This window comes from Xiphophorus hellerii, chromosome 21, assembly GCF_003331165.1.
Source record: "Xiphophorus hellerii strain 12219 chromosome 21, Xiphophorus_hellerii-4.1, whole genome shotgun sequence".
Classification (NCBI taxonomy): Eukaryota; Metazoa; Chordata; class Actinopteri; order Cyprinodontiformes; family Poeciliidae; genus Xiphophorus; species Xiphophorus hellerii.
The window spans coordinates 24,420,148-24,442,471 of record NC_045692.1 but is presented as its reverse complement, the minus strand read 5'-3'; the positions used below and the strand labels follow the sequence as shown (position 1 = coordinate 24,442,471).

General features: G+C 38.8%; 1 protein-coding gene and 1 long non-coding RNA gene across 17 annotated transcripts in view; one reads left to right on the top strand and one right to left on the bottom strand.

The window, feature by feature from the left end:
• The window catches only part of LOC116712080 (NACHT, LRR and PYD domains-containing protein 3-like), a 612,764-nt gene that overhangs the window by 544,322 nt on the left and 46,118 nt on the right, over positions 1 to 22,324 (bottom strand). For 5 of the 16 annotated variants that reach the window (XM_032551859.1, XM_032551861.1, XM_032551860.1 and 2 more), the window contains exon 1: positions 41 to 553. The exons of 3 other annotated variants lie outside the window; for them this stretch is intronic. Coding sequence is in view for 1 of the 13 variants with exons in the window: in XM_032551858.1 (XP_032407749.1) it covers positions 9,153 to 9,326; positions 11,496 to 11,669; positions 13,595 to 13,771; positions 15,431 to 15,613; positions 20,000 to 21,776 (2,485 nt within the window). In the remaining 12 variants the exon portion in view is untranslated. Of the gene's footprint in view, positions 1 to 40; positions 554 to 9,152; positions 9,327 to 11,495; positions 11,670 to 13,594; positions 13,772 to 15,430; positions 15,614 to 19,999; positions 21,777 to 22,324 lie in introns of those variants that run through there. 8 more of the 16 variants (XM_032551868.1, XM_032551867.1, XM_032551888.1 and 5 more) reach the window with 5 other exon arrangements.
• LOC116712189 (uncharacterized) lies at positions 3,978 to 13,747 on the top strand. Its single transcript, XR_004337458.1, has 3 exons — positions 3,978 to 4,069; positions 11,202 to 11,205; positions 13,679 to 13,747. It is a non-coding gene; the product is annotated as an uncharacterized LOC116712189 (long non-coding RNA).

The following is a 22,324-nucleotide window of genomic DNA, read 5'->3' as shown; positions in this document are numbered from 1 at the left end:
CCAAAAGAGACACGGAGGAACATGGAGCTGCAACACTTACCTCTGTTAACAAGAAGACAAGTTATTCCCGTCCTCCATCTTAATATGGAGTCTGAACTGAAGAAGAAAAAAGTTATTTTCAGTTTCTATTTCTATGAAGTGACTTGTGAGTTTTCATGATTAACCAGAAACGTCTAAAATCAAAGTTTGATTCGTGCGAATAAATATTTACTGTTAACGGTTCAGATAGATTTTTGTAGACTGTATGAAAACAATATAAAAGTTTTAAAACCTTCAGAAGAGTTAAACTACAGTTCCCATGAGCCTCTACGGGGACAACAAACGTATCCCTCAACAACATCGAGGTAATAATCTACCAACAGGCCACTGTGGGGAGCATTTTCGTGATTTTAATCTTTTATTGTTTCAACCTCCCTGGTGAAAAATAAATATACTAAGTATGTTAAATTTTAGCATACCTGAGCATATATTAAGTCAGACTAATCATGAGTATAGTTCAAGTTCATTTAGGATTAGTTAACTTAAACTGTGCTATTTTGGAACAACTAATTTTGTGATTAGTGTATTTTAATAGTATTTAAATTGTATTAAAGCACAATTTAAAGTGTACTAAATGTACTTTCACATACTTTTTTGGAACAATTAAAGTTACACTTAGTATACTTTAAGTTAAGTAAGCTTCTTATGTAATATAAATGTGCTTCATTAGTATATTTTAACTATTTTTGTGACTGAATTACATTTAAAATATATTTAGAATGTATTTTCAGTATATTGGAATTACATATTTTATATATTAGTAGTGTGATTACAGTATGCTATAATTACACTTTTGGTTTATTATAATTATTAATGAAGTAACTTTTTAGCTACTTAATGTCTTTTATTATTCTGCTTTGCCACTTTGTACATTACATGCTTCATACACACTACAGTACTGCAAACACATCAGGCTACCAGAACACAGAAGGATCAATTACAACACACTTTAAAAAAGTAATAATAATCCTTATGAGGATTGTTTTTATTTTTATTCTTTGCCATTTTGACAAAAATAGTAAAAGATTAACAAGGCACCTAAAAAGGCATATGTACACTTGGATGTAATTTAAAACATACTACAATTTCAGTATATTCAGTAGTTTACTTTTAAAGTAAGCATTAAGTGAAGTTTTAAAAATTCTATTTTGGGCATATATTTTAAAATATACACAAAATATATTTAACAGCATATTGTTTCATTGGTACACTTGAGCAAATACATATTTTGTTCACTTAAAGTATACTTTTATTTAATATATTTCTTAAGTGTATTTTGGTATAATTATATTTGAGTGTGTTCAAATACAAAAGCAGGATCATGTCTCTCCACACAGTGGTAATATTACTATTAATAATAATAAAAGCAATAGAAAATAAAACTGGAAATATGGGGGAAATTGTGTACATAGTTTGTAAGTGACCATGAATATACATGAATAACATAGTTGGTTCCTCTGTTAATGAACAAAAAGCTACAATGGTAACACAAGTAACTTGAAACAGACAAAAGTAGTAAAAAAATGTTTACTGACAAACTGATGAAAGTCAGAAACTGCTTTTAAATTGTGGCTCAATTAAAATGATGGAAGCTAAACCTTATTAGCATGTTTGTGTCTGTGACCATAGAGCTGATGTTCCTTTTGTCTCATCTCTCCCAGAACCTGTGTGGTAAATTCAGCCTCATTTTATGATTTGGTTTCCTCCTTGGTCATTTCACATGAAGTCCACCTTGACCTTGGAGTTCACCTTTACTTTCTGGACTTGGTTGTTCTGGGCTTTTAGTAACCATTCGTATCATAATTCTCTTGAATTTGTCAATTTTCTTTCTGCAACCACAGCCAGGGAGATCAGCTCGTCCTGTGGACCTGAAGTTTCAGAATAATCTGTACAATTGTAGTCATCTTAGCCTGTCATTTTCTTCACTTATCTACAAGTCAGCGCAGAAACATAAGAATGATGGAAAAGCATAAAACCAAAATGGTTCCCTACTCACTTCGCGGCTCGGAATCATAATTAGTGAAGCGTAATTTAAAAAAGACAAAAAAAGAGGAATCACAAACAAAACTCATCAGTTTTTCATCGGTGTGAACGCTGACTGAACAGATGAAGCTCCAGGATTAATCCAGATGTTGGTCTGGAGCAGCTAGCTTCACAGAATAAATCGCCATGGTAACGTACGCGTTTCCTCTTTTGTGAAACTGAATCGAGGTTTAATTAAACCAGAATATCTGGAAAATTATAGCTTAATCCGCGATCCTGGTTTTGTGAAAAAGTCCTCTGGATATTTATTAGCCTCCTCTCATTACTGTAACATAAAGTTTCAATCAGAATTATAATAATTTGGGACTTTTCAATTTAATTTACTTGTTTGTCTAATTCAGTTTTAATTTGTTTCTAGAGTGTGTTTGCTAGTTTTTACTAGTTAATATATTTGTTTTTTTATATACTTTTGGTAAATTTCAGGTGCAGAATTCAAAAAGGTCAAAGTTTTATATTATCATTATGAAAACATGGATTGAGTAATGAAAGCTCAGCAGAAAATACCAGGAAAAATATGTATTTTAAATCATCAGTAAAAGTTTCATTGCATCATTTCCTCACTGAGTCGTTTACAGGAGCAGACAGAAAGACCAGAGCTGCACAAACATCAGAAACTGAATTCAAATGAAGCAAACATGCAGCCTGGAAACGGCTGAACTGAAATATGTTTCATATTTCTGCCTCCAGGATGAAAACGAATCAGAGAAAAATGATCAACTTTAAAAACTGAATCAAGTTCAGATCAAAACTCCATGAAGCCTCTATATGGAGCCGAGTTACAATTTCATCTTCATCGATCCAAAGAGAAAAACAATATTAGATACAAAATGACAGACAGGACGAAATAAACAGGAACGAAATCATTCAGGTCAAAGGTCATCATGGTCCAGTCAGAATCTCTTTAGACTCAAACTGCTGCAGCTTCAACCTCTGAGGATCATCAGGAAACGGATACGATTCTCTTCTTTATAAAGTTAATCACCAAAACCTGCAGAGAGAAGAAAGATGCAGAGATCAGATCAGTGAGTTTCCAGCTTCTCTCCAGCAGCAGTCAGTGACGCAGCACATCCAGTAGAAAGAGCAGCAGGGCCTTCAGTCCTGTTCAGAGCAGCTTCCTTTCAGCTCTCATCTTAACGTGTTGCAGTGAACACACTGAGCTCCAAGCTCACACACCTACACACACTTTCAGCATCCAGTCTGCTTCCTCTGCAGGTTCCACTCAAGTCCACAGTGGAAACAAACTGCTGAGAGTCCTGAAGGCTTCACTGCTGCTGCAACACTGGAGGATGGATTTGCTGCTGCTGCATTTAGACACAAACTGCTGCTGATCAACATCTCATCTGCTGCTGGAACATCAGCTGACTGACCAACATGGAGGCTGTCCCTGAACACATCTGGATGAGACTGAGGACAGGAGGACACATGTCCAGATGTGAGGAGTGGACTTGAGCAGAAAGAGCAGCTGCTGACTAAATGAATGATGGTTTGTGAAATCAGAGCCAGTGGTTTCCAGGCTGTAGTCAGACTGATCTCAGAGCTGTGACCAACATCAACCTGATCACTTGTTTCCTGTTGAACTGAGAGAACAAGCAGATCTGAGATCAGATCTGCTGCTGCCACAGTTTGATGAATGAGGACCACTGTCTCTAGACATGTTGGACGGCTGGATGCTGGAGTCCAGCTGGACTTCCTGGAGACATGGACACAGCAACAACACTCATCTTCACACCAACACAAACACAGGAACACAGCAAGCTGCTGCTTCTCTGATTGGCTGATTGCTGTTTCTGTGTCCAATCAGGAAGCCTGAACCATTCTCCTCCCACTGAGAAGTTGCAGCTTTACTGGGAACACTGGATCTTTGCTTTGATAGGAATTAGTTTAGTTCAATATGCTGACAGCAGCTGGACTCACTACAAACATTTACTTACTTTACATTCTTTACAAAAAGCTTCAGTTGCTGAACATCAGAATCTTTCAGGTTGTTGTTGTTCAGGTCCAGTTCAGTCAGATGTTGGTTGGACTTCAGAGCTGAGACCAGAGAAGAACAGCTGATCTTTGACAAACTGCAGTTCCACAATCTGAATAAAAAATAAAAGATGTGCGCTGAAGCCAACAGGATGCAGGTTAAAACTGAAATATGAACAAATTAATAATAAAAATGTAGAAAATTAATTTCACTGAATGTAAAAGTCCCAGAAACATAATGAACTGATGTTTAATATTTGATCCAGTAAAACTGGTTTCTAGAGTCCAAACCAGCAGAACCAGAACATGTTATTATGACGTGTTGTTAGAATATTTCAGTCGGGCCTTCAGTGGTTCTGGTCGGGAATTAAAATGGACTTTAAGAACTAAAGTGTGACATTAGAGCTGTTAATGAATGCTGCAGTGATTGAATGGAAGCAGCTTATTTCCACAGTGACCTTTAACCTTCTATTGAGTGGAACTGAGTGATTTATCTGAAGGATCAACAGCTGCAATAATTACATTTCACTCATTCATAAACACATGAACACATGAGTGGAAACAGAACTGAGTCTACCTGATATATTGTTACACAGGATGCTGCATCACAACCAATCTGATATCAATGTTTTTACCATGGAAACAAACTAATTCACAACAAACATCAGATTTCTTCCTCTAAACATTCAAGCTGAGATTTAAGGGAAGACCAGCAGGTCAAAGGTCAATGCTGCTTCAGTTAAAAAGGTGGAGACAATGACAAATATTCCTTTTCCAGGTTTTACTCTGAACCACATCTGGAAAACATTTCAGACTCTTCTGGAAAAATCATTACAAATGAAACAGTTCTGGATTCTGTAAATAAATACATTCATGTTTGCTACAACAATCTTTGATTTGGTCAGATCATGACAGTCTTCCTGCCAGCAGAGGGAGCTACAGGACTGAGAACAGATGAAAACAGACTAATACCAGATGTTGTTTCAGATATTAAAGAACCGCTGGGGTCATGACTAAAAACTGAATGGTGGAGATCTTTAAAGTTGGATCAAACATTCACAATCCTTGTATTTTATTTAAATTTCTTGATTTCTTTTTAATGCGCTCCCTGACATACACACACAGGCTGGATTGAACCCTGCTGCAGGTGGAAACTATTTGCAGCATTTTATAGAGAAAGTCTCCTCCACCAGGGCCCAGATGTGACCTCTGACCCCTCAGTCTTTGTGTCCTGTTCTGCCATCTTTGAACATGGACTCTGTGTCCTCTGCTGCAGCTGGTCAGACATTTACAGCCAGCAGGTTCTCCACCTGATGCTCCTCCTGGATTATTTAAAAGTCTTCCTCACTGCAGGGCCTTGGCTCCTGGCTCTGCTGACCAGCAGTCTGTCCTCTGCTCTGGTTCTTCTAAACATGCATCAGTCCAGCCTCTGTTCAGAAACACACTCTGGACTCCTCTGTTCTTCATCATTTGAGGATGATCTCTGTTAGAACTGTAAATATCTTTTATTCCATACACACTCAAAATTAACTTTATGAACTGTGAGATTCTTTTGTTTTCTTCTGTAATATGTGTTTTTGTGAGAGATGTCTGCAAGACGCTGATTAGCATGCCAAATTGGAAGTAGATACTAGCCACTCTGGAGACAAAACTAAGAGCTGGCCTGATAAGGAAAACACCCAAAGTCTAAGTGTCAAAGCTTGTGACCCAGGGACATGGGAACTGCCTTGAGACCTGACATGCACTAAGACAGGAGATTTAACTGTTTAGAAAAAGTTTGTCTGTGTTTGCAGCTGGTACCTCCTTTCCTTAACGGTATACACATTTGTGTAACTAGGGCACACCCAATTGAAATAAAGAGGAAGAGCGGGAAAAGAAATCTCAGAGCGGGTTTTAGGAGACTAGGATTGAGATGTCTTCATTCCCACTCTCCACTCTGAGTGTAAAATTCAATTTATTTGTTTCTCTTCTTCTTTTGTGTCTGTGTCAAAGTGTCTCAAGGTTGTGAACCTGACCTTTTTTGGTCCTTCGAGCCGGACTCCAACATACCCAAGGATGCCAGCAGGTGCGGCAGAATCCAGAAAGACCGTGCGTACGGCTAAACTCTGTAGAATGAGCCAATAGAACCTTTTCCAGGACTGCAGTCGGCCCGCCGGCTGGGATCTGACAGTTGATGGAGCTCCGTGAAAGGGGAGAAACAACTGATAGTAAGTAAACTTTCTTTTAAAAGAAAGTGTGGATGAGGGTTGACCACGTAGAAATAAAACCCTGTGAATCCCAGGCTCTAACAGGTAAATGAAAAGAAAGGTTTGCAACCTTATCCTGTTCCTGTTGTGGGAAATGTAGCCATTGTGAAAGGACGGTGGAGTCCTGTGAAAACAGGAGCTTAAATTCCGTGAAAAAGTGTGACTGTGAGAGTGATTGGCGGTGTAAATACCATTTGGTATTTTATCTCACATAAACTAGTGGGATTGTAAGTAACAAACCAATTGTAGATGCAGAGGCAAGAATTCTCCACTCGTAAGAGTTGAAGTGAGGATTACCACAATAGGTATTTTCAATTGTTACCCCAATATAAAAATAATACCAGTTTTTAGAACACACTATGTGTTGATGAACTGGACTAAATTGTTCAAAATGGGTAAAAACAGCAGTAAATGTGAACCAAAAGATAAACTGCAGTGTAAAGATTTAAGGTTTATTGAAAGGCAGAACCCAGATAAAATAAAATCTCTGAAAATGGATAGTAAATTATGGGTTCCAAGGTCAACTAAATACTCAAACATTGACAGAACTACAAGATAAAATAAAAGAAAAACTAAGCAAAAAACCAAGAAAATGAAATAAGAAGGTTATGAAGATATAGAGTATTCGATAAAAGTTACAAATAAAAGAGAATAGGGACAGAAGAATGTAAGGAAGGGAGAGGATCGGCATAAACGGTTGATGTTTTACAGGAAAGAGGAAGATAATGAGATAGTGATAAAAGGGAGACTGCAAGCTCAGGAACAGGAAGATTGAGAAGGAGGGGAAGCTTCACTGGTAGTAAATCAATCAGAGCCAGAGACCCCATTTTTAACTAAAACTGGAGTGCCTGAACAAAACAGAATGCCACCAAAATCACCAGCTTTTTCATTATATCCAAATTTAACTAACTACGGTGAATCTCAAAAAGACAGGCCAGTGACTAGGAGCAACCACACTGGGAGGGGTGCTTTCTCCGAGAGCTTCTCCGAGGCCATCAGCCCCACCTCCCACATCCGCTGATGGAAATTATGTTTTTCCTTTAATCCAAGTACCCAATCCGGACACAAGAGTGGGACAAGATTGTTTTGTTATGGTGTACGAGACCTGGACTATGGATGATATAAAAAAAGCAATAGAGGGGATCACAACCCATAAAGGAGATGTGAAAAAATTTGTTCAAGAAATTAATAATTTAAGACTATCTTACAATCTGAATGGACATGAGGTCCAGGTGTGGATGGCTGCTCTGGGAAGCGACCAGCATCATGTACGGGGGGATTGGACACCTGTAGATGCCACTGCCAATCCCCCAGCAACATAGCCATATGATTCATAGGACCTGACAGATAGAGTGACATGTTTAGCAAACAGAACTATCCAGAGATTTAGAAGAGCAAATTATATAGAAATAGGTAGAGACAAAACAAAAGGATGATGAACCATTTGAAGAATACAGAATCAAAATTATAGTTATTTTCAAGGCTAATAGTGGGTTGGAAGAAAATAATGATGAAAATGGACCCTATTGACAGCAGCTAAAAATGCTTTGCATGCAGGATCTAAAGATGCTACAAGAAGGTGACCAAATATTACATAGGATTGGAAACTGGAACATTAGATGGGTATGTTAGTTATTTCCCTCCATGCTGAAAAGGTAGTAAAAGAAAAGAAGAAAGAAAAATAGGAGCTACAGCAGGAGCATTTTATAAAAAGGAGGTTTTAGGGAGAAAGGCCCAAATCAGTAGAGGCAGAAGAGGAAATTTTAGATTACGTATTTCAGAGTGTTGGTGTTGTGGAAAAGAAGGACATCTGGTCAGACACTCTCCAGGAAAAATACCACACCTCAGTATAACTAGGATCAGCTCTGAGTACACCACAGTCATAAAATGAGACATCACATCCCAAATTAGATTAAGTGAATGAAATAGAAATTGATCAAACAAAGGAAGTTTTGCTAAATTTACAAGATTTGCTATCAATGGATAACATTAATCCTGAAATAACCCTGTTGGTTAATGGGAAAAAGATCACTTTCTTGTGTGACACTGGTGCATGTGGAACTACTTGTAGAGACAAAAACAAAATATCTAGTTTTAAACATTTGCAGAGAATGGAATCAGCATTTAGAAAATATTGTATTACTTTTTATACACTGACTTTATGAAGGAATTACTGGTTCTTGAATCTCTCACCATTAGAAGATCCAGATGCTGCTGCTGGTCTTTTAGCTGCTTCCTGAATGTCTGACATCATTTTCTGTGTTTCAGCCACTCTACTGTTTCTGTTTCTGTTGGACTAAGCTCTAACACTTCAGTTCAGATTCATTTTAAATGTCAAACTGATTCCTATTGTTTCTACATCTGTTCATCTTTATAGATTAATAAAGTTTGTGGTTTTATCAATGATGGTTTATTGATCATTTAGGATGAGAAGGTCAGAGATGTGGATAAACATCATTATTTGGTGAATTAAACCTCAGTCTGTTTTGGACATAAAGACATTTACTCAGATTTTATATCTGATTGTAGATATTAAGACATTTAATTATCATAATATCAGAGTTTTATCAGCCTTTAGTCTCCAATCTGACCTTTGACCTTCTTTCTGCAGGTGTGGTTGGTGTCTGTGAAATGAATGCTGTGATTGGTTGAATGTGATGGTGGGAGGAGGAACTGCTTGTGCTTTTATAAAACAAAAAAACTTTAACTGGACCAAACCATAGAAGAAGAAAGCAGACTTTACCATGAAGACCCTCAGAGTGGATCAGTAAAATATCAGCCAGACGTCTGCAGTTTAGTGGCAACACAACTTTCACATCAGAAATATCAGATCCAGACAAAAACATGGTTTCTTACTTTAATAGTTGTATTCTGCATTCAGGATTCTGTAGAAAACCACAGAGCTCCTTCACTCCTGAATCTTTCAGGTTGTTGTTGCTCAGGTCCAGTTGAGTCAGATGGGAGGGGTTGGATTTCAGAGCTGAGACCAGAGAAGAACAGCTGGTCTCTGACAACTTGCAGTACATCAATCTGAATAAAGAATAAAAGATGTGAGCTGAAGCCAACAGGATGCAGGTTAAAACTGAAATATGAACAAATTAATAATTAAAATGTAAAATATTGATTTCACTGAATGTAAAAGTCCAAGAAACATGATGAACTGATGTTTAATATTTTTTTTGAAGAATATTTTTTATTGAATTTTATAACATAAAAGAAAGAACAAGTGACAGTGATACACTTAACACAGATTCTCATTAAAAAACTTGGTCCCCAAAGTAAACAAACACAAATAAAAAATAATGAACAATGAGAAGAAAAAAAAAGAAAAAAAGAAAAAATACAACCCAGCAATCTCTGCACAGTTCTCTTAATGTCCTTTGTAATGTTTCAGAAACTCGGTCAACGGTGACCATGTCTTTTCAAATTTCGCTCATTTTCCTCTGACAATATAAGTGAGTCGCTCCAGAGCCATACAGGATGACATCTCCTTCACCCACATGTGAATTGATGGTATATTCATTTTTTTCCAGTATAGAGATATTAATCTCCTGGCCTGCAGGAGTCCAAAGTCAATCAATTTTAACTGTCTGGAATTAAAAACACAGTTCTCTGAATAAATATCCAAAACACACATTTTGGCCTCAGCAGGTACATTCACTCCAACGATCTCTGACAAAGTTTGCGTAACCAAGTTCCAATATTGTTGTAACTTTGGACACTCCCATACACAGTGAAAGTATAATACCCCTTCCAACCAAACATTTACAGCAGATATCTGGGATGTTAGGTGCCCAGCGGTTCAATTTGACTGGAGTTATGTAAGTTCTCATCAACCACTTGTACTGAAGGAGTTTCATGCTTGTATTGATTGACTGCTTTTGGGCCTTTACGCATGCAGTATTCCAGTCCGCTACTTGTATCTCCTCTCGGATGTCAGCTCTCCATGCATCCAATTTATCTGCAGTGGATTCCTCATCGTGCCTTAGTAAAGCTATATAAAATAAAGAAATATGACCTCTCCTCTCTAAATTTCCTAGCACAATATTCTCTAGGTATGATAGTGGTGGTTTGCATTCAATCGTTTTATGTTTTGACATAATAAAATGTTTAATTTGTAAATGTTTAATATTTGATCCAGTAAAACTGGTTTATAGAGTCCAAACCAGCAGAACCAGAACATGTTATTATGACATGCTGGTAGAATATTTCAGTTGGGCCTTCAGTGGTTCTGGTCAGGAATTAAAATGGACTTTAAGAACCAAAGTGTGACTATAGAGCTGCTAATGAATGCTGCAGTGATTTAATGGAAGCAGCTCATTTCCACATGTCTTCTTTGGTCCTGTGGCTGTTTAAAGTTGTCTAGAAATAAAGCTGCTCTGCTATCAGCTGTCCCACCGTGCGTCCATCCAGCTCCTTCTGTCAACGTCACAACTTACTGCTACATCTGTCACAAACTCACAGGATTCCTGCTGCTTCACCTCAGACACTGGAAATTAGAAATAACCAAGGAAAGGGGAGGGAATACTTTGTTTACCTCACATTTATTCACAGCTTAGAAAATATTTTCATATTATTTTCCAAAATTTACTTAAATTGATGCTGCTGTATTACAATGAAACTGTTTCTGTTAGACTAAGCTCTAAAATTTCAGTTCAGATTCATTTTAAATGTCAAACTGATTCCTGATGTTTCTACATCTGTTCATCTTTACAGATTAATAAAATGTGTTGTTTTACCATTTATGGTTTATTGATCATTTATGATCAGAAGGTCAGAGATGTGGATGAACATCATTATTTAGTGAATTAAGCCTCAGTCTGTTTTGGACATAATGACATTTTCTCAGATTTTACATCTGATTGTTTGTAGATATTAAGATATTTAATGATCCTAAAATCAGAGTTCTGTCAGCCGTTAGTCTCCAATCCGACCTTTGACCTTCTCTCTGCAGGTGTGGTTGGTGACTGTGAAGTGAACGCTGTGATTTGTTGAATGTGATGGTGGGAGGAGGAACTGCTTGTGCTTTTATAAAACAAAGAAACTTTAACTGGACCAAACCATAAAAGAAGAAAGCAGACTTTACCATGAAGATCCTCAGAGTGGATCAGTAGAATATCAGCCATCTATTTGCAGTTTAGTGGTAAGACAACTTTCACATAAGAAACTTCAGATCCAGACTTAAACATGGTTTCGTACTTTAATAGTTGTATTCTGCATTCAGGATTCTGTAGAAAACCACAGAGCTCCTTCACTCCAGAATCTTCCAAGTCATTGTCACTCAGATCCAGTTGAGTCAGATGGGAGGGGTTGGACTTCAGAGCGGAGGCCAGAGAAGAACAGCTAATCTCTGACAGACAGCATTTCTCCAACCTGAAAAAGAAAAGATGTGAGCTGAAGCCAACAGGATGCAGTTTAAATCTGAAATATGAACAAATATATAATAAAAATCTAGAAAATTATTTTCACTGAATGTATAAGTCCAAGAAACCTGATGAACTGATGTTTAATATTTGATCCAGTAAAACGGGTTTCTAGAGTCCAAACCAGCAGAACCAGAACATATTGTTATGATGTGTTGGAGAATATTTCAGTCGGGCCTTCAGTGGCTCTGGTCGGGAATTAAAATGGACTTTAAGAACCAAATTGTGACATTAGAGCTGTTAATGAATGCTGCAGTGATTTAATGGAAGCAGCTCATTTCCACAGTGACCTTTAACCTTCTATTGAGTGGAACTGAGTGATTGATCTGGAGGATCTTCACTCAATCATAAACACAGGGACACATGAGTGAAAACAGAACGGACTGATATATCTGGAGGATCAATAGCCCAGTTTGATTATAAATTCCTGCTTAAAACCAAATGTTCGGGGGCGTGCCGTGGTGGCGTAGCGGTTAGCACGACCCGTATTTGGAGGCCTTCAGTCCTCGACGCGGCCGTCGCGGGTTCGACTCCCGGACCCAACAACATTTGCCGCATGTCTTCCCCCTCTCCTTCCCCGTTTCCTGTCAGTCTACTGTCATATAAGGGGCACTAGAGCCCACAAAAGACCCCCTGGAGGGGTAAAAAAACAAATGTTCACTTTTGTCTGTGTTTGAATTCTATCAATTTGTCGTTATATTTTTCTATTTCCATTTACTTCAATCTGACTGTATGATGATCTTATTATTTTAATCCAGGGCTGTTTTTTCTCCCCCCCAGGGGTCTTTTGTGGGCTCTAGTGTTCCTTATGTTAAAGTATGCTGACAAGAAAGGGGGAAGGAGAAGCATGCGGTAAATGTCACCGGGTCTGTGAATCGAACCCGCGACGACTGAGTCAAGAACTCAAGGCCTCCAAATGTGGGTCGTGCTATCCCCTATGCCACCACAGCGCACCAAATCCAGGGCTGTTGTATTGATGTTTATCTCCTACTGATGGTGTTATTGGTTGATTAACGGATTATGAGACTGCTGCTTCATGTCTTCTTTGGCTGTTTAAAGTTGTCTAGAAATAAAGCTGCTCTGCTATCAGCTGTCCCACCGTGCATCCATCCAGCTCCTTCTGTCAACGTCACAACTTACTGCTACATCTGTCACAAACTCACAGGATTCCTGCTTCTTCACCTCAGACACAGGAAATTAGAAATAACCAAGGAAAGGGGAGGGAATACTTTGTTTACCTCACATTTATTCACAGCTTGGAAAATATTTCCATATTATTTTCAGACATTTACTTAAATTGATGCTGCTGTATAGAATGGAACTATTTGTTGGACTAAGCTCTAAAATTTCAGTTCAGATTCATTTTAAATTTCAAACTGATTCCTGATGTTTCTACATGTGTTCATCTTTACAGATTAATAAAGTTTGTGGTTTTATCAATGATGGTTTATTGATCATTTATGATCAGAAGGTCAGAGATGTGGATGAACATCATTATTTAGTCTTGGACATAATGACATTTTCTCAGATTTTATACCTGATTGTTTGTAGATATTAAGACATTTAATGATCCTAATAGAGTTTTATCAGCCTTTAGTCTCCAATCTGACCTTTGACCTTCTCTTTCTAGGTGTGGTTGGTGTCTGTGAAATGAACGCTGTGATTGGTTGAAGGTGATGGTGGTAGGAGAAACTGCTTTTGCTTTCATAAAACAAAGAAACTTTAACTGGACCAAACCATAGAAGAAGAAAGCAGACTTTACCATGAAGACCCTCAGAGTGGATCAGCTGAATATCAGCCATCTGTCTGCAGTTTAGTGGCAACACAACTTTCACATCAGAAACATCAGATCCAGAATAAAACATGGTTTCTTACATTAATCGTTGTATTCTGCATTCAGGATTTTGTAGAAAACCACAGAGCTCCTTCACTCCAGAATCTTTCAGGTTGTTGTTGTAGCCCAGGTCCAGTTGAGTCAGATGGGAGGGGTTGGACTTCAGAGCTGAGACCAGAGAAGAACAGCTGATCTTTGACACACTGCAGCTGATAAATCTGAATAAAGAATAAAAGATGTGAGCTGAAGCCAACAGGATGCAGGTTAAAACTGAAATATGAACAAATGAATAATAAAAATGTAGAAAATTAAAATCACTGAAAGTAAAAGTCCCAGAAACATGATGAACTGATGTTTAATATTTGATCCAGTAAAACTGGTTTATGGAGTCCAAACCAGCAGAATCAGAACATGTTATTATGACGTGTTATTAAAATATTTCAGTCGGGCCTTCTGTGGTTCTTGTCGGGAATGAAAATGGACTTCAAATTTTGAAATAGTTTCATATCAGAAAAGAAGTAAAGGTTGGTTTATCTCAGGTATCTGGAATTAAAACCTGTGACTCAGTTGAGCCACCAGGTGGCGCTGCTCTGCTGATGATCAGGTTCTCAGTTGTTTGTTCTAAAGAAAAAGTATTTACTGAACTATGGGGTCAGTAAATATTTGGAGAACTTATTCTGGTTTGTTCTAGACCAGGGATGTTGAACTCCAGGCCTCGATGGTCAGGGTCCTGCAACCTTCAACACCTGAGTCCCATCATGAGGTCATGAGGTCATCAGCAGGACTCTGGAGAACCTGACTGCATCCTGTGGGAGAATCCATCATTTCATTCAGGTGTTGAAGCAGAAACATCTAAAGTTTTCAGGACACCGAACCTGGAGGCCTGGATTTGAAGAGTCCTGGTCTAGAAGCTGCTATGCTGCCTTCTTTCTGGTTGCATGTTGCCATGACAACAGCTCAGCCAATCACCAACAAGCAGACGTTGTGGTCCATCTACATGCTGAATCCACTCCACCATGTTGGGTCTGTTAGGATATCAGCTCCACTGATTTCATCTGTTCCTTCATCTTCCGATGAGAATCATGTCCCAACAGAGGAGGGACAGCAGAGGCAGAGGACAGCAGGAGATGAGGACCAGATGTTTGCTGCAGTGAGGACACAGGCCTCCTGTACCACTGATCATATCTGATCAATTCTGATCAGCAATGATCAGATATGATCTCCAGAAACAAGATGGAGGAACTCTGAATCTGCTCTAAAGTTACTGATCAGTGACCTGATGAAGCGTCTCTGAGCTCAGAGAGACGAGGCTCCAACCAACTGACAGCTGTCAGACTGAAGAGATGATTCTTCTCTGACCTGGTCCAGCAGAACCACAGCTTCAGGACAAAGGTGAGCTGGAGGAACCAGCTGCTGCTGTCAGTTTTTATTCACATTATAGTTTCTGTTTGTTGTTACTATTTCAGTTCTTTCTTAAATAACATGTCTTTATTAAACACATTTGTCTTTTTCTGGTTCTGGTTTTATTCTGGAGGAACATTTCATTATTAATATGAAGAAGAAATGAGAAAGAAATTAATCTGATCATCTGAATCTTTCTCAGAACAAAGTGAAACATCTCCATCATTAATTATCATCATTTGACTTCTTTAATTTAGTTTTGTTCATCAGTCCAAAACATTTTAAAGTGAAAAATAAAGATCAATATTCTCAAAGTCTGAAAGGAAAATAATTCATTTACAAAGCAAAAGATTTTAGAAATTATATTCTGGCATTTTGAGAGCAGATTGTTTTTAAAGAAAACAGAATAAATGTGAAGATAAATAAATATTAAAGTATCAATGAAAGATTTTATAGGATAAATAGAGAAAACAAACCTCAGACTCTTTACTTTACTGACTGAACTCTCCAGGATCTCAAACACATGATTCAGTTCAGAGTTTGTTCTGGTTCCATCTATGTGGATCTGACTTATTTCCAGTTCAGTCAGATGTTGGTTGGACTTCAGAGCTGAAGCCACAACTTCACATTCAGCCTGTCTGAGTTTACAGCCACCAAGTCTGTGATTATAGAAGAAATAAAGTCAGTTCTAATTAAATCAGATAATCTATATAAACACACATAATAACATTGATATTATCTGATGAACATCTGGTCTTCACATCAATTTACTGAGTTTGATCATTTCATAATTAACATCATGGTTCTGGTTCTGGTCCGGTTTCATGTTCTCAGAACAACTGAAGGTTTTAGCGGTGGCCATCTTGGCTGCCTGTTAGCAAACCTCCATGTTTCTTCATGCTGAGCTCTGACTGCTGCAGCAACAATCTGGATCAGAAGCTCTTCATCACATGACTTTAAAACATGATTCTCATTGGAAGATGAAGGAATGGATGAAATCAGTGGAGCTGATATCCTAACAGACCCAACATGGTGGAGCGGATGGTGATGATCAGAAAATCGTTTCTATTCATCCATTTTCTAGAGAATCTTCAGCTTCTAGGATCCTGGCTCCTCTCTGTCTCCAGCAGCCAATGACTGAGAGGCAGGAGAAACTCTGGACAGGAGGACAATTCATCTGAGCAATCAATGATTTTATTAAACATTAAAACCATCTGCAGTAAAACAGCAGAACTCAGTAAATATCTTCAGGTGTCCATGGATCTGACTGTCTGCTGGATGTAAATGTAGTCAAAGCATCTTCATCTGGATCCAACATCCAGATGAACTCCTGACACTAAACAGTCACCAAGCTCTCCTTCCTGAGGAAACCAGGAGCTTCAGCTGCAGTCAGATGTTGAGGATCTTCTATCAGTCTGTGAAGGAAAGTTCAGTTTCCTTCATAGACTGCCCCCCACCACCCTACTATAGATATAAAATATAGATCATGATGGAAAGAACCAGATGGTCATGAATGAATCCAACAGCTCTGCTAAAAGCAGCCTGATGCTTCCAGCAGAGCTGTCCTCCTCTCTCCCCATCAGATGATCCACTGTGGCTCCCCACATGAAGCAGCATCTTTCATGGTGAACCAGTGAAAGTTATCCCAGGAACTAGAAGAGGCTGGAATGTCTAAAGCAGGGGAGCTCAATATGTTGATTGTGATCGATTGTTGGAAGGTTTTGAGTTGATCTCGGCAGTAGATGACAAACTGAACACCAGGAGGCTGAAACCAGCATGTCCTGTTCTGACACACTTATCAAAAATATTCACTAAAATCCAAAACGTTTGTAATTTTAGTAAAGTATTAAAAAAATAAAGAAAATCAACAAACCATGCTCAAATTAATAAGTGAGCAAAATAATAATCTCTGTAATCATTGTTTCAACAAGGTGTTGCACAATTCAGTGCGTTTTGGTTCCACTAAGAAAAAAAAGGCGACTCAAAGACCGACTGACTAACAGAGCAGGAGTTTAAATCAGCTCATCAACCACTGCTGTGTTCATGAGAGGCTTATTAATAATCAGAATATAAACATAAAAACTGAAAACCTAATATTGTAACAAACTGAATATTTTGTTTTTAACGTAATCTCTGCTCAGCTTGTGCAGCTCAGGCGGTTGCCATGGCAACGGGTGTGCTTCAATGACAGAGATGGAGAGTAAAAAGGTACGAGTGGTTTTGAGTTGATCACCTGTTCAGGTTATTTTACCTTTGTTTACCTTTGCTGTGGCTAATAACAGCCACTGGAGTTTCTGAACATTCAATAGACAAAATTGGACTAATTACCTCGTTCGTTTGTGAGTGTACGTCATTCACAACAAACACCAAATAAGACCAACATATTTCATTAAGTATTTAACAAACAAATGGCTTCTACGGCAAAAATTATATGAGATAAAATTAATTGTCTAATATAAAGACTTTTGTTTGGTGCTCTCTGGCATCTTGCTCAGAGTCTGAGAGGTTTCTCCTCTTTCAAACATGCTATTTATTTTTGTCTCTTATTTAGAGGAAATATTGATTTTGATGAGACTTTCTTCAAAATGATCAACTTTTTCAGCCTTTATAGCTCTGCTATTGAAAATGAGAAGCTGACATTCACAAATGACACTGAAATAAATTCCAGTCCAACATCTGGTTTGAGGTGATTCCTCTGGAACCTGTTGGAGGAAAAATATCCCAACTACAAAAGATGTGCTTCTAACCCAACTCTTTGGTTCCTCCTATCAGTCTGCAACTTCTCATATTGAGGTCATCAAACCAAAGTTCAGATCTATCATAACTGACTGACACCTGCTGGCCTCAGGTTTGCAACCAGTTCCTGACTATGAGAAACCAGTAACCTCCTTCCAGTGTCAGAATGTCACTGAGGAAGAAACTGCATCAGGTTTTTTATCAACTTGATATGTCTGCTATAACTGATGTATATTTGCATATAAAATAAGTCAATAAAGTTTAATTTACAATTTTTGTGGGTTAGTGGTACATCTCAGCCAGCTGGTGAGAGAAAAAGTAGATCCTGATTTCAAAATGTTTCGGCACCCCTTTTCTAGTGTTGAAGCTCATGTCTCTCCAGCTCTTTATGGAGGACATTAAGTACTTCAACAAAGGCTGCAGATGAAGTGTTGATGAGGAAAATGGCTCCAGCTCCGTACACAGCGTTCTCAGAGCTTTGGGATGACAGAAACCAGGACTCCACCAGAAATGACTTTTTCTGAAAGCAGACAACAATCACTAATTTATTTATTTAACCTTCATTTCACCAGCAAAATCCCACTGAGATTGAAAATCTCTTTTGCTCAAGAATCTTGACCAAGACTAGCAGCAGCACAGAGGTTACAGAAAAGTCCATTCATGTTGCTCTCATTTATAAACTCAGAGGAAACTAGTGGGCAGAAAAAAAGTTGGTTCACAAAGTTTCCAATTAGATTAAAGGGCAACAACTTTGATGCAGGAGTTTATTTTAATGGCACAAGTTTCCATCAAACCTAAACAGTGATTTTATAAAAAAAAGAGTGAAAGATCTAAAGATGTGAATTATGGGGTAGCAACCCAATGAGTGAAGTTAAAAATGTGTCTGATTGATTGGATCTTTCAGAAAAAAACTGTTTTATTCAATTCTATATATGAAGACTGAAAAAAGTGGAATATTTTTAAAAACCTCTAAATATTAAAAGCTGCAGCAGTGCTGTCCTGAAGGAGCTGAATGTTTAGATGATTGAAATAGTCCAAAGAATGAAAAAAGTAAAGCCAAAAACTGACCAGAAGGAATTTGAAATACGAAGAAGAAACAGTGCAAAATTGCAAACAATGAATGCTGCATTCACACAGCATTCATTGTAACAGAGTTACAGAGTCAGAGTCTGATGTCAGTAAAGTGTTACTGACGTCGGACCAGTTATTTCAGTGACGCGTTGCTTTCTCAAACCCAGTAATTGGATTAAAGTTACTTATCCAAATCACTGTGCGTTGCTATTTTCTTTTCTAATTTAGTTTTATTTCCTCTATGCGTCTTGAGGAGCGACTGCCATTTCTATGCAACAGTTAGCAGAAGCGACAGGAATGTAAACAATAGAGGGAGATGCACATTATGTTGCTGGAAAAACAGGAACTATTGAGTTTCTGTCGCCAAGTCCGATAATTATAAGGTACTTTAGGCTCGTTTTTACTAAAGTCACTTGCAGATTTAGTGAGCCTTTGGACTTATTTTTGACTGACTAGCAGAGCAGGAGTTTAAATCAGCTCATCAACCACCGCTGTGTTCACGAGAGGCTGATTAATAATCACAAACTAAACATCAAGACTGAAAGCCTAATATTGTAACAGAGTGAATGTTATGTTTTTAACGTAATCTCTGCTCGGCTTGTGCAGCTCAGGCGGTTTACACGACAACAGGTGTGCTTAAATGACAGCACAAAAAGGTATGAATAATTTGTTTTTGAACATGAAGAGGAAAGAGTCCGTAAAGTTGCGCTACTAATCGCCATTAAAATCACTAATATTAAGTTAAGTGTCACAAATCTGTGCAGAAGGTGATCTGAGCTGTGGAGCAGTGGGAGAAGAGCTGTGCGCTGAGCTATGACACCAAACGCAGGGCCGTAACAGAACCTGGAGGCTGGAGCAGGGAGGGGTGGAGGGCTTCTAAAATGTAGAGTTTCCAGACAATAGAGGAACATACAAAGATTACTACAGTTTTTGTGCTGTTGTAACCATTAAACAATCTCCCCTTCAGTTCAACCTTATAAGGAGAGATACATTGTTGATGTTACCATTATAAAATAACTTGCAACTAAGCATTGGCAAAGATCAATTGTAATATTCACAGGTGGCAGAGTGTTGATGTTAGCAGCTGCTGAAAGTAATTTAAAAAGTTATTTTTAATGTAACTTAGATACTTTCCAAATTAGGTAATCAGTTACTAAATTACTTTTTCAAGAAGTAATTAGAAATCCAATTAAAGTAACTTTTTGAAAGTAACTATACCATCACTGATCTGGACTCACCGAGCCTTTCTGCAGTTCCTCACAGCTGGAACCAGTCTCTGTCGTCCTGATTCTGATGTATTGTACTTCTCCAGGTCCAACTCATCCAGAACCTCTGAAATCTGCAGCATGAAGGCCAGAGCTGAACATTGGATCTCTGAGAGTTCATTCCCTGATTTCAAGAATTGTTGAATCTCCTGAAAAACTGAGAGGTCGTTCATCTCCACCAGGCAGTGGAAGATGTTGATGCTTCTGTCAGGAGAGATTCTATCAGTGTTCATCTCCTTCAGATTCTTGATGATTCTCTGGATGGTTCCTGGACTGTTCTCTGTCTGACCCAGAAGGCCTCCTAAAAGTCTCTGGTTGGACTCCAGAGTGAGGCCATGAAGGAAGCGAACAAACAGGTCCAGGTGGCCGTTTTGAGTGAAGAAGGATTTCTCTAGGACTTTTTTCACAATACCGTCCAGAGATGTTTCACTGTATGCTTCTCCCAGGAAGTTCTCCATCACCTCTGAGATCCTGGAGGTGAAACAGTGGAACATGTAGACTGCAGCAAGAAACTCCTGAATGCTCAGGTGAACAAAGCAGTAGACTGGTTTCTGGAAGATCACACTCTCTCTTTTGAAGATCTCTGTACAAACTCCTGAGTACACTGAGGCCTCTGTGACATCCAGACCACCCTGCTCCAGGTCTTCTTGGTAGAACATGACGTTTCCTTTCTCCAGATGTTCAAACGCCAGCCTCCCCAGCTTCAGAAGAACTTCTCTGTCAGCCTCTATCAGCTCCTGTGGACTTGTCTCATGTCCTCCATGGTACTTGTTCTTCTTCCTCTTTGTCTGGACCAGCAGGAAATGTGAGTACATGTCAGTCATGGTCTTGGGCAGCTCTCCTCTCTGCTCTGAGGTCAACATGTTCTCCAGAACTGTAGCAGTGATCCAGCAGAAGACTGGGATTCCACACATGATGTGGAGGCTCCTGGAGGTCTTGATGTGGGAGATGATTCTGCTGGACAGCTCTTCATCACTGAACCTCTTCCTGAAGTACTCCTCCTTCTGGGCGTCAGTGAAGCCTCGTACTTCTGTTACCCTGGAAATACATGAAGGAGGGATCTGATTGGCCGCTGAAGGTCTGGAAGTCATCCAGATGAGAGCCGAGGGAAGCAGGTTCCCCTTGATGAGGTTTGTCAGCAGAACATTGACTGATGACTTCTGTGTAACGTCAGAAACCAGCTGACTGTTGTTGAAGTCCAGTGAAAGTCTGCTTTCATCGAGGCCATCAAAGATAAAGAGAAGTTTGCAGACAGCCAGCTGCTCTGCTGGGAGCTTCTGGAGTGTTGGATGGAAAACATGGAGCAGCATGAGAAGACTGTGCTGCTCATCTCTGATCAAGTTCAGCTCCCTGAACGAAAGCAGAACCACCACACTGACATCTTGGTTCTCCAAACCCTCTGCCCAGTCCAGAGTGAACTTCTGCACTGAGAAGGTTTTTCCAACACCAGCGATGCCGTTAGTCAGAACCACTCTGATGGCTCCATGTTGATCAGGGAAGGTTTTAAAAATGTCATGGCACTTGATTGGAGAGTCATGGAAGTTCTGGATCTTGGCAGCTCTCTCCAGCTGCTTCACCTCATGTTGGGTATTAAGCTCTTCATTTTGTCCCTCTGTGATGTAGAGATCAGTGTAGATCCTGTTGAGGAGGGTTCTACTTCCAGTTACATCCCTTTCTTCAGTCACACTTTCACATCTCCTCCTTAGGCTGATCTTATGTTCCTTTAGAACATGCTGCAGAACAACATCTACTGAAATAAAGAAAAAGAACAACTGTAGTAAAAAAAACCCTATCTGAAACAGAATTTGATCCATCATCACAAACAGAATATTGGTCTCAAAAATCACATTTCTGCCTCTGTTTTGTGACCAGAATCTGATCTATTTAATTCAGAAATCAGATCAGATGAGTAAACACTGACAGAAACAGATCCATTAAATGCTTTGAGCAACACGAACTCTTCTGCATCATGTCACCATGTCCTCATTTTACAGTTTCTATCTGAACGTCTCCCACAAATAGAAGCTTCAGAAGAAAGAAAAATGTTTTCTACTGGAATTTTCCAGCCTTAATGATCAAAATCTAGAGGAAAAGCTCTAATCTCTCAGAGAAACCACTCACTGCTAGTGTTCACAGTTAAAATGGCATTTCTCTGTCAAAGACTGGATTGGATGTTTTCAAAGAGTAGTAGTTTGAAAATGACATGGGAATGATTTCGTCCTTTAGAAGTAAACAATAGATTATTAGAATTATTAGAGGGTGTTCCCCAGTGTATTATTGGCCTGGCGGGCCACCATG